The sequence below is a fragment of the Seriola lalandi genome, unplaced genomic scaffold (genome assembly GCF_002814215.2).
Source record: "Seriola lalandi dorsalis isolate HSWRI2012SDOR001 ecotype SW California unplaced genomic scaffold, Sedor1 jcf7180002054692, whole genome shotgun sequence".
Lineage (NCBI taxonomy): Eukaryota > Metazoa > Chordata > Actinopteri > Carangiformes > Carangidae > Seriola > Seriola lalandi.
In genome coordinates this window covers 887,271-898,676 of record NW_019525245.1, presented here as the reverse complement: position 1 = coordinate 898,676, position 11,406 = coordinate 887,271, and the positions used below count along the sequence as shown (strand labels likewise).

Genomic DNA, 11,406 nt, shown 5'->3' with positions numbered 1-11,406 from the left:
TCAGCTGAATTAATATGTTTTTGAAGATTTTATAGAAAGAAAAAATTCCAGGAAAAGTGTATGGCTTAATTTTCCATTTAAGTCATTACTTTGATTCTTGGTAAACATGAGCTTTTTTGTTGGGACTGAGGAGGCAACAAATCCATGACATATGTGTATGTGCAGAAGTGCACACATACACTTACATCAATAATCATGCGGACAGTAGGCAATGTGGCCGCCAGGTTCTGAGGGTGTGGAGGTCTGACGTTTACGGGAACACATCCAGCGTAGAGACAGCCATAGAAAGCGGCTATCAAATCAATGCCTGAGAGGAAGGTGGAGCACAAGGGTGGAGTGAAAAAAAGGAGAGAAAATCAATCCATGATTCACAATAATTAATCTCCGTGTGAGTGATACTTAGAGAGGAAGCCAGAGGCAGAACCTACCAGGAGGATAGAGCAGTACTACGTTCTCTCCAGTGTTGATGCTGCCTTTCTCGGTGAGCGCCGCAGCGATCTTCTCTGCCCGCTTATGAAGTTGGACGCAGGATGCGGTGCTCACTGTTACACCCTGGGGGACAGGAAGAAATTATGAGAGCGAGAGACACAGGGTCAGAAATTGAGGTGTAATTTGTGTAGCAGCATCTTTACATATTCTTGTGCATTGAAGTTAAAGTAAGTAAAATATCAGCATTGATGATCTACTGTATTTCTCAGTGTGTGGAGAGATCAGTATGGTACCTTAGCATTAAGAAGAACAAAGAGGACATGGTCTGGGTCTGTCTGTGCCCTCCAGTGTAGAGCCTCTGTCAAATACTGATGCTGCAGTAAGAAGAAAAATGTCATTAGATGTGTATACTGTACATCTGAGGGTGTGCTTAAATAAACTGTATATATTATTTCAAACACAGCCATGAAGGGCTCATATTGATGAAGGGCTCATGCTGATGGAAGAATTTAATTCAATACACCTAAATAAAACAAAATAAAGTGGTGCTCAGAGACTGCATACCTCAGTTAGACGGCTGTCTGGCATAAATTGTCTCTAGCCAACGTGCAAACAATTTATATCACATACGCTGAGCCAATCCAGCTTTTAAAATAATGAACAATAATTTAGGATGTGAAAGGTACGTCTGCAGTAAAACAAGGGGTAGCTAAAGAGGCTGCATATCTTGTAACACAAATTAAAAAATGAAATAAAAAAACATGCAAAATTTTGCTTGTGCCACATTTTACCACAAGTACACAAAATAAAACCACAATACACTATAGATTAGAGCATGATGAGCATAAACAAGGGTGTGGAGAGGATGCCAGAGGGGGCCGTAATTCTTACCATCACAGTGGGCCACATACAGAGCTACATCCAGAGGGAAACGAGAGCAGAAAGAAAGAAGAGTCCAAAATTTTTTTTTTTTTTTTACATCTAAAGAACTGATCCCTGGCTGAGCGTGGGCCGTTGTTACATTGGCAGTGGAAAGTTTTCAAACCTCACTATTTACCATCATAACACACTTTCCTGCTGCTTCTGAAGGACATGCATGTGATTCTTTTGAAAATGGGAACGTGGTTAAAAAGTTATCAGACTCAGAGTTAGTGGTTGTCTGAAATTACAGTGTTGATGGTCATATACCTTCCGGACGAGATCCTGGTCTTCGATCATGCCGAGGTCCCTGCCTGCGGCCTGGGCAATCCTCTTCCCTGCCACCAGGTTGCCCACCATGACGGACGCAGGACCTACGCCAACTACAAGAGAAAAAGAGTGTGAGAGAGACAGAGAAAAGGGAAAGGGCAGAACAATTCCCAAATTTAGAAACTGTAATGTGTGTGTTATGTAACACTAGTAACCATGCTATTACTTTACAAAACACTTTATACCCTGACTGACTCTCGCATGCAGGACAGAGTCAGCAGTTCCTCCCATCTTTTGGGATACAGTCAGTAATTCAGCCATTAGCTCAAGAGGAATTCTAATCCTCAACATGATAAGTTTAAAAAGTTCAAACTTCATATCCCATCAGAACTGTGCTTAATAACACACATTAAACAACCATGTCTTATCACAGACGTACCCGGCTGCTTCTGCCGGGGCTTGGGCAGGTTGGTGACACATGTATGGGGACACATGAGGATGTTGCAGGGGTGCAGGTTGCCGTCTAAGAAGTACTGCTTGGTGTCAGAGATGTGGATGCCACCCAGGGGTGTTTTAGGTAAGGTGTTGGCCGGGACCAGAGCCAGACAGTAGAGGCCCACCTGGTGGATGCTGTCAATAGCCTACACAGGACACCAAACATGAAGAAGACGACAACTTAAGTCCTTGGCTGACAAAACAGTGAGTTTGTCTCTATGTCATAGACACACCGAAAAGAGATCATCAGTTCAACATTGTAGTGTAGCAACATTCAGAGGAGACGAATTACCGCTTTAATTGGTTGAGTATTAATATATTTTTTACACAAAAGAATCATTTTACGCTTCTTTGTAAGCATTTGTAAGAAGATGATGGGGTGATTTACCTGAAGCACTCGACTCATCCACTGGAAGCTGTCCTCCTCGCTGGCATCTGGCCTCTGCTCTGCCACAATCACTACCCTCTCATCATAGAACACTGTGACTGAAAACACAGCGATCCTGACACACACACACAAACACAGAAACACACATAAATACAATGAAGGTTATTCAGAAGGTGTGGAAGTCAGACATCTACACAAAAGCAGATTAAATGCAGCATGAAATTCTCCACTGAGAAAGAAATGTAGCTCTGCTGTTTATACATCAGCAACACATCCAGTGCTGCCTTGTTTGAGCCTGCTGTGCTCTCTTTGTACCACCAGGTGTCAGTAGTGGCAAATTAAGATTCACACTTGACCCACAGGGGAGCTCATCATCAAAGAAGATTTTCTTCTCACCTGCCACGGTACACAGTCTTGACCGGCTCCACGGCCAGAGCGGTGGCCACCAGGTCGTCAGCGTTGTGTCTCCGCCCGCTCACCATCAGCAGACCTTCGATCTTCCCCACCACAAAGATCAGACTGCCCTGTACAGAGGGACACACACACACACAGCAGGGTCATTCCACTGTAAGTATACAGATCCATTCAAGGACACAGAGAGAAGGATGGTTTCCAGGAAGGTTCGAGTTACCACAGATGATGTACTCTAATGAAACAATCCTACTTACTGGGCCAACAAACCCCAGGAGTCCCGAGCGCACAAATGGAATCTCTCCAATGGGAACTCCATTAGCGTTAACAGGTATTACCTGAACACAACGACACACAAAAGACAGAAAGGAGGGCAATATAACACAAGAAGAAGTTAACCAAGTTTTTTTTATTTTATGAGACGTATCGGTGCAGGCAGGTTAGTGTTGTTATGCTGCTCTCATACCTCGAAGGTGTTTTTTGTGAGTCCAGGCAGGCCGTAGTACATGTTGCCTCCAGCACGAGAGTTGATTATTATCTCTCCTATCTCATCTGTTTTACACAGCTGAGGAGGCCCATCAGGCCTAACAATGCACATCAGAGCTGGAGACACACAAAGACAACATTTAGAAAACACAGACTTCTCATGTGAAAGGGAAGGGAGTTTACCAATGGCTTTCTACTGTTCAGCCCGGTTTTCAATGCACATCATCATCCGCTTCACAACAATTAAATTTAAATCACTGTAGCGATTTTCTAGAGTCCAGAGATTTTAAGGTGCACGATTGAAAAACATTCAGCAACATGTGCCAGTTCTGTGATCTGGGAGAAGTGGAAGGAGTCTTCTGTCTGTCTCTAACATTTAACAGAGTGATTTGACAGTACTGTGAAATATTCTGGGGTACAGACTTACTTACTATACACTTATGTTTTATCAGTAATCTATCAGTTTAAAAATGTGTGCTCTACATTTTTGATCTGGTTTATACATATTTGTGGTGTGACACAGTAATAAACCAGCATAGCAATAAAAAAAATATCATCACCATAATCACAGAAACCGTGTACAGTTTAGGTTGATTTTGAATTATTTACAAAGCATACCATCATTTTTCCTGCTGTGTAGAAACTGGTTTACGTCCATGTGAGTATGAAATGAATGTTTGAGATATTCCATCACAGGGAACAGTTACCATGTTTTTTTCTGCCAAAGTTATCTCATCTTCTTGTATTAATGTTTAGATGCTTGCAGAAAGCTCCGACATCAACTTTGGTTACACTCTGTCCTGTGTAAGGAACAACACGTTTCTTATTGGGCTCACATTTCTGATAAACTGTAGCTCATGGAAGATTTTTTGGCAGCTGACTCTTACGTCTTTGATGTAAGATTTCCCCACATGCACCTATCTGTCGTTTGTATTCGATGACTTCCTTTTTGACTCATGTATCTTTCCTTCTCTCCTCACCTCCAGGCATGACATGCCCCACATCTTGCACAGTCAGAGCGGAGTTCTTGTCCTCTGTGTTGACCCTGATGACGCCGTGGCTAAGGCCGCCCAGTGAAAGAATGGCACGGGCGGGAAGGGGTGCACCGGGTACCCCTGGTCTACACAGGAGAGAGAGCTCGATCAAACATCCACATTTGTATCCCATCTGTTCTTACAGTTAGCAATAAAACAGCCTTCAGTCTTCATCTGTCCTACTGGGCCAGTAAAAATGAAAATCAAACTTGACTGTGTCGTGTTACTTCGTTGTCATGTTTTATACATTATCAGCTAATGTTCTTTCATAAAACTAGAAAGTGGGAGGTAGAAGGGAGGGGTTTCAATTGCTCTTTTGTGTTTCATTTTTTTTCATTCTATATAAAGGTTAACGATTCAATGAAAAAGAAAATATGGGTCAATGACATACCTGCGTATAGCTACTGTCATGGCCTCGGGGGAGGTGGCACAGGGACAGATGACCTCAGGCTTCAGCCCGTGGGACTGAAACACGTTCAGGAAGGCATCGCAGGAAGACACCGACCCTGGAGAGCAAGAGGCAGGGGATTCAAGGTGTTACACCAGATCTATGCAGTTTGAAAAGGTCTTGCTTTACAAAACTGTGAGGTCATATGATGTACTCACAGGGATTAGCACCATCAGCAACAATGAGCATACGTAATGAGGCCAGGCTGGTGTCTCTCTGGTCCCGATGAGCCATCATGGCCCAGTGGAGATCACGGCACTTCACCAAAGCTAAACGAGCTGCACAAGAGTAAATGTGACATGACATGTTATACATGTATACATGTTTACCTGCCACTGTTCAAGCTGGGAAATAAGTGTATTTTACCTTTGTGGATGTGGACCCTCTGTACCCAGGAGAGTGGACAAGCCTTCATTACTGCATAGGGAACACTAATAGTGTGTATCCTGTTCATCACAGCCTGGAAACAACAAAACAAAATTATGCAGCTAATATAGTGTAATACTTATTTTTCCCATCATGACAAAACCCCACATTATGACAGTCTACTAAAACATTCTCAAAAAACAGAAATTAAAAAAAAGTCAGTTTATTGGCTTAATGGCTAGAAGCATAGTGCTTCACCAGGCAATTATAGTTTAGTTAATTGAACCATTCTAAATGCTAAATGTACAATGTTGAATCATTTCAACAACTGGAATAACTGAAATAAAATCAGACACTGTCTGAGCGGTACGAACAAAAAATCGAATGGACTTCTGCAAACATCTGTTTTCCGAGAGTCTAAGAAAGAACTCGACCATAACTCACGATTAAAAGATAAAAAGTGAATTTCTTGATAGAGCTGCCATGTCTCGCAGGCAATCTAATGCAGCTATACATACGGTTTGTCTACACACGCTCACCGTGAGAACACCATGCCATAGGCCCATATCCTTCTTAAAGTCCAGGACATTCACTAGAGTTTCCCCTTAAAGTGAAGAAAGACAGAAGAGACTTCAGACTCATGACGATTGTGCTGATGAAGAAACCTTCAGATGAGGGCTAATGATGGCACCGCAGGTCCTTACTCACCTTCGCAGTAGTTGCAGGCCTGGGTCAGTGCTTGGCAGTGGGTCAACATGGCTACTTTAGACACAGCCACACCCACCACTGTGCCTTCTTTACTCGCCTTGTACTACACAGGAAGTGAACACAAGAGGAGCATGTGAATACCTGTGCAAACCCCAACACAGTTGTCACATCAGCAATGCTTACAAGAATGGTCTGGTTTTAATGCTCCCATATTAAATTTTGCTTCTATCGTGATTTATTAGATCATTTATTTGCACATACAAATATATGCAATAATTTAGTTAAATTCTATTAACTAAATGATCAAACAGGCTCAGTAACGGACTTAAATTTAACTGAAGGCAAACTACAGTTGGGGAACACGATAGAAAAAACAATCAGACGCATGACAATAAGCGTATAGTTAAATCTAAGATGGTTCTACAATACAGTCTCCCTAAAAACAGCAAAACAGAGCAACAACAAACAGATCTGTTACCTCTATATATGCAGGGTCAGTGTTGGCGGTGGGGATGTGCGGCTGCCAGTCTTTGGAGGGCTTGGTCAGGTACTTTGAGTCTGTCACCACCCACTTTAGTCGAGGCCAGCCTATTAGAGAAATGCATCAGTCAAAGTAAAGTCAAAGTAAAGTCAACTATTTCGAAATTCAACCTGTAACTTTAACTGTAAGACACAACAGGCACTTGCACTGGTTGCAGACCTTTGAACTGCAGTATTTCCCCTGTGGGTGTCTTGGGGAGACCCTTCAAACAGATCTCACTGGTCAGAGCCAGACCAACACCACAGCTACCCAGCAGAAACCCCACCTGGCTGATACCTGCATCCTAAAGACACCACACACAGAAAAAACACAATTATATATTCAGATGTTTCAGGTCGAAAAGAACAAAAGCGTTTCTGTATTCAGAAAATGAATACTGATGGTGTTCTTACCTTGCGAGACAGTGGTACCTCAATAGGTACAGGAATAACCTCAGCCAGGAGGCAGCCGTAGAAGGCCACCCAGAACATCCCGGGGTCGCTGTTGGGGTACACCAGCGCCACCTACCAAGACATTAAACTTCACATTTAGCTTTATGTGAGATTATAAAGAGGAAAATGTGTCTTTATGGACGTAAATGCTCGAGATAAAACTATCTGAGAATTCTTAAAAATTCTCATTAAAAATAGTAACAACAGTACGAGTCTACAGACCTGCTAGCAGGTGTGTGAATCTGCACTTAGGCGAGCAGTGCTTTGAGTTAAATGCTAACATGAGCATGCTAACATGCTCACAATGACAATGTTAAAATGCTGATTTCTAGCAGGTGTAATGTTTACCACATTCATCATATTAATTTACCACGTTAACATGCTAAAATTTGCTAATTAGCATGAAACACAAGGCTTAGCAGAGGCTCGTTGCACAAGGTCAAGGCCTGCCTCATCTTGTTGCCCACAAATACTGCACAACGTATTCCTCTGTACTAAATGACTTTTCCAGGATGACACTATATTTGCTTTATGCTGTATGTGTATGGATCTCTTTTCCGGTCTATTTTCTGTCCATATGTGCGCCGTCTCACCCTGTCTCCAGGTTTGAGGATTTGCTCGTTCTTGTTTCCCAGCTTGTTCAGGAGGGTGTAAGCCAGCTTCACACTGCGACTCCACAGCTTCCCTAACAGACAGAGGGTGGACGCAGGAGGTAAGATCGAATCTAAACACTGCCAACAAAAAATATCTCATGGCACAAACATAACATTATTAGTGCTCTTTTCAGTACAAAATGTATGACTCCCAGTAGATACAGTTAATGCACAAGCTGCATTTTGATTTGACACTGTAAAAATCCTTCAATTGAATTGTACAGTCGTGTGTCTCACCATAAGTCAGTGTATAGAGCGGTCTGCCTGTGATGTCAAGAGCAGTGAGGGCGGGGCTCTTCCCCTGAGTGGCCCCCCAACGGGCCAATGCTGCCTGCAGGGCTGGGGGCCAGTTACTGACCACTCCCAAAGGCTCTCCTTTCACTGGGATGATCTGACGGCCCTCCGGCTTGGGTGTGTTTGGGTCCGGCTGCGGCACTATGAGAGAGGCAACAGAACACCTTTGGGTATGTTACAGATGAATGGGGTCCATAATGGATGCCACCAGGATCACAAGGTACCAAATATGTAAACAAATACTGGCACTTCTTTCAATTAAGGCACCCTTTATATAGTTGTAACAAGCAACATTTACAGCTCCAGAATTGAGTGAGTATAAAGTATTTAATAATGATATATTACTGTATATAATATATAATACATAATAATACATATGGTACTGATTCAGAGCAATATTTACAGTCTGCACAAGTTACTCGAAATGTTTTGTTTTGTTTGATTTATCGCTGCAACCATTAGAATTGGCATCTTTCATTTGAACATTTCACTTCATACACACTCAGAGTATAATATTGTACGATGTACTTCAAATTTGAATGAGAAAACATTTAAAGCAACTTAAGTCGAAATTTAAGGGGAATATTGGGAACACAGTGGTTGAAGTGTTTCATGAAGCATTGTACCTTCTACAATCTCCTCCGAGTCGTCGGTGAAGAACTCGCTGAGTGGGGGCCTCTTAGGCCTTTTCAGGGTGTTGAGAAGCTGCTGGATCTTAGTGGACACTCTGCTGTTCACAGGGACCCCTACAAGCAGGGTGACGGTGGCAAGACAAACACAGTCACACTCACTGCAGTTAATACACACAGCGACAAAACACAACCCGCTGAGACTTCTTCCCAGCTCACAGTCTGCTGCTCTTCATCCCGTAGCAAAAGAGGCCGTAATTATTTGTTAACACTAAATCATTTGTCTTGCATTGATCGTAATAACTTTTAGGAATGAAAAGCAGCGTACGTACTATAGGTGGCAACAACACGAGGAAAACATGGTGAGAAGTGGGGTAAAGGTTGTTTCTGGTTTTTTTTTGGTTTGGGGTCACACGGAGGATTGGTGAGGATTCATTTTGGGTGTGGATGTTGTGTTTGTTTCATTTATTTCTATGATCATTCGTTACAAACAGGAGGGAGAGTAAGGGTAGAACAGCAAACACAGAAGGCTACGGACATTATACATGAAAGTGTTTCCTTACTCTGGATATTACCTCTTCCTATCAGCCAGTCAAATAAACATGCGACAGGGTGGAAAAAGATCAAGAAGAAAAGAAAGCAGTTAAGTCTGATTAATGATGTGTCATGGTTGGAGGTCAAGACTTATTTTGAAGAGAGAAGAGTTAGACACAGGCTCCAGCAAAGACACACAAACAAATAAAAAGGTTTGTGTGGTGCTGCTGTTACCGTCCGCAGTCTCCATCATGCTTGAGCGGCTCTGCCCACGGCTCATACCCCGAACCACGGCGTTGGAGGGCAGGTCCACCCGCGGGCCTCTGCCTGGAGGTGCTCCAGCTGTAACATCTGGAGGGGGGGCGCTGTTCTCTGAGGGGGCTGCAGGGGAAGCAAAGGAGGAGAGTCTGAACAAAGCTATCCCCCTTTCTAATTACAATATTACACACTGGAATATTTAAAGGTGTAATAAAACTTGCACAAGGTTTCATTTGGATATAAAGTCCTTCAGTGTTTTTCATTTTATCTTTTATCCTGTGTCATGCTTCAATTAAAAAAAAACATCACTTAATGTCCTGTGCTATTTCTAGTTCAGTGTTTTATTGTCTTGACGGGTAAAACATCACATAAACATCAATAAAGGATTTTCTGATTTTGGAAGGGAAACTGCTGAACTAATACAGGTAATAGTGGCGTCTCACCGATGCGGCTGTGAGCCAGCATGTCTGTCACAGCTGCGGTGTGGGGCTGCTCATGTGGATGGTGCTGTGGATGGTGCTGTGGATGGTGCTGTGGATGGTGTTGTGGATGGTGTTGTGGATGGTGCTGAGGCTGGTGCTGAGGCTGGTGCTGAGGCTGGTGCTGAGGCTGGTAGTGAGGCTGATACAGAGGTTGGTACTGCGGTTTGTACTGCGGCTGAGGCTGAGCTTGGCTCTGAGGCTGCGGTTTGGCCTCCCCGTGGGACAGGGTGGAGGAGGCCGAGGAGGAGGTGGAGGAGCCCTGGACGGAGCGGTTGATCCAAGAGTCTGGGCTCTGCAGGTTGGGATTGACAGGCGGGGGAGCGACCACTGATGACTGCCTGCGTGCAGATGTCTCATCTTCAGAGCCTGATGAAGAGTCTAAATGAGAGAAAACAAAGTATGAATTTCCAGCCCTGACTCCCTCTGGCTAAAGGTCAGATCTGCCTGAAAAAGTGTCTAGACAGGACAAGAGGATTGTCTTTCTTCCTGTCCTACCTGGTGGTGTGCGGGTTTCAATAGGAGACTGGACGTAAGTAGAGCGCCGCTTGGTAGGCATGGGCAGTGCCATCTTCTCCTCCTTATGTTTAGCCAGGGCAGCTTGTACTGCCTCAGTATGGATATCTGCATAGACAAGAGGAAAATACTCTCTGTGAGTGAGGGACAAAAAAACAAGAAAACAATGAAGGAAACAGCAAAAAATCCCACAACATATAGTCTGGGTCTCCTTTTTCCTTTAATGAGAGATCTTTGCTGAGTGGTTTTTGTGATGTCGATTCAAAGCAGATTTTTTCTTCCTTGTAAACTGGCTTATGTAGAAACTGCATTATTTTCCTAACTGCTGCTTGAATATTTTTAGTCCTTTAGTTCAGTGGATCCCAACCTAAAGGAAAAAAAGCTTATGATCTAAAACGTATCAAGGACAGAAAAACCATGGCCGGGGAACTATGACTACAAATGACTACAAGCCAAAAAAGTAATCGTTTTTGTTGGTAATTTTGGACATTTTAGTTTTGTTTCACTCAGCTTTTGTTTAAGAAGATAAAGCATATTAAATTGTAAAGGAAAATTATGGGTGTATAAGTCAGAAGAAAATCCTAAGAGGATGACCATGTTTTCCCACTGAAACAGGAAACCACAACAGGAGCAGAGAGCAAAGCTGTGTATTAGCCCACACACTTGCCTACACACATGCACACACAAATGCACACAATAATATATGCCGAGATACTTTCCCTTGATGACACCCACAGTCACATAAAAAAAAAATGACCACGTGAACAGCCACACATTCAAACTGCGTAACTAAACATGTGCAACAAAAGCCCACTCACTGACAAATCACATCTATTAACTCAGGGGACATTATTTCCATTCAAACATCAACGCATTTAAATAAATCATCAAGCACAGCTCATTACACAGCAGCAGTGGGGACTATAATTACATAACTGGCACTCTGCTGTACAGACTGCTCCGGGATAAATCATCCTCCCTCGTAATGTGCCGTCGTCCACCCTCACACAGGAGCGGCAGGAGGAGGTTTGACTCCTTACACATGTCTGGGAGGAGGACGGCTGACGAGGGAGGCGATAAGCAGGGTGGGGTGTGTTTTACATCAGCTCCAATTAACA

The 11,406-nt window shown here is 43.2% G+C and overlaps 1 protein-coding gene across 1 annotated transcript in view; it reads right to left on the bottom strand.

Moving 5' to 3' along the window:
• Positions 1 to 11,406, bottom strand: part of dip2bb (DIP2 acetate--CoA ligase B (putative)b) — a 37,551-nt gene that overhangs the window by 7,889 nt on the left and 18,256 nt on the right. The window contains exons 4-27 of the mRNA XM_087178575.1: positions 10,271 to 10,396; positions 9,737 to 10,153; positions 9,270 to 9,416; positions 8,499 to 8,618; positions 7,816 to 8,013; positions 7,519 to 7,610; positions 6,887 to 6,997; positions 6,654 to 6,777; positions 6,432 to 6,541; positions 5,954 to 6,056; positions 5,785 to 5,849; positions 5,246 to 5,339; positions 5,038 to 5,157; positions 4,823 to 4,937; positions 4,378 to 4,517; positions 3,378 to 3,514; positions 3,169 to 3,249; positions 2,897 to 3,024; positions 2,501 to 2,615; positions 2,057 to 2,258; positions 1,618 to 1,730; positions 723 to 803; positions 429 to 552; positions 178 to 307 (exon numbers count right to left, since the gene is read on the bottom strand). Of these exons, the coding sequence (XP_087034701.1) occupies positions 178 to 307; positions 429 to 552; positions 723 to 803; positions 1,618 to 1,730; positions 2,057 to 2,258; positions 2,501 to 2,615; positions 2,897 to 3,024; positions 3,169 to 3,249; positions 3,378 to 3,514; positions 4,378 to 4,517; positions 4,823 to 4,937; positions 5,038 to 5,157; positions 5,246 to 5,339; positions 5,785 to 5,849; positions 5,954 to 6,056; positions 6,432 to 6,541; positions 6,654 to 6,777; positions 6,887 to 6,997; positions 7,519 to 7,610; positions 7,816 to 8,013; positions 8,499 to 8,618; positions 9,270 to 9,416; positions 9,737 to 10,153; positions 10,271 to 10,396 (3,193 nt within the window). The remainder of the gene's footprint in view (positions 1 to 177; positions 308 to 428; positions 553 to 722; positions 804 to 1,617; positions 1,731 to 2,056; positions 2,259 to 2,500; positions 2,616 to 2,896; positions 3,025 to 3,168; positions 3,250 to 3,377; positions 3,515 to 4,377; positions 4,518 to 4,822; positions 4,938 to 5,037; positions 5,158 to 5,245; positions 5,340 to 5,784; positions 5,850 to 5,953; positions 6,057 to 6,431; positions 6,542 to 6,653; positions 6,778 to 6,886; positions 6,998 to 7,518; positions 7,611 to 7,815; positions 8,014 to 8,498; positions 8,619 to 9,269; positions 9,417 to 9,736; positions 10,154 to 10,270; positions 10,397 to 11,406) is intronic.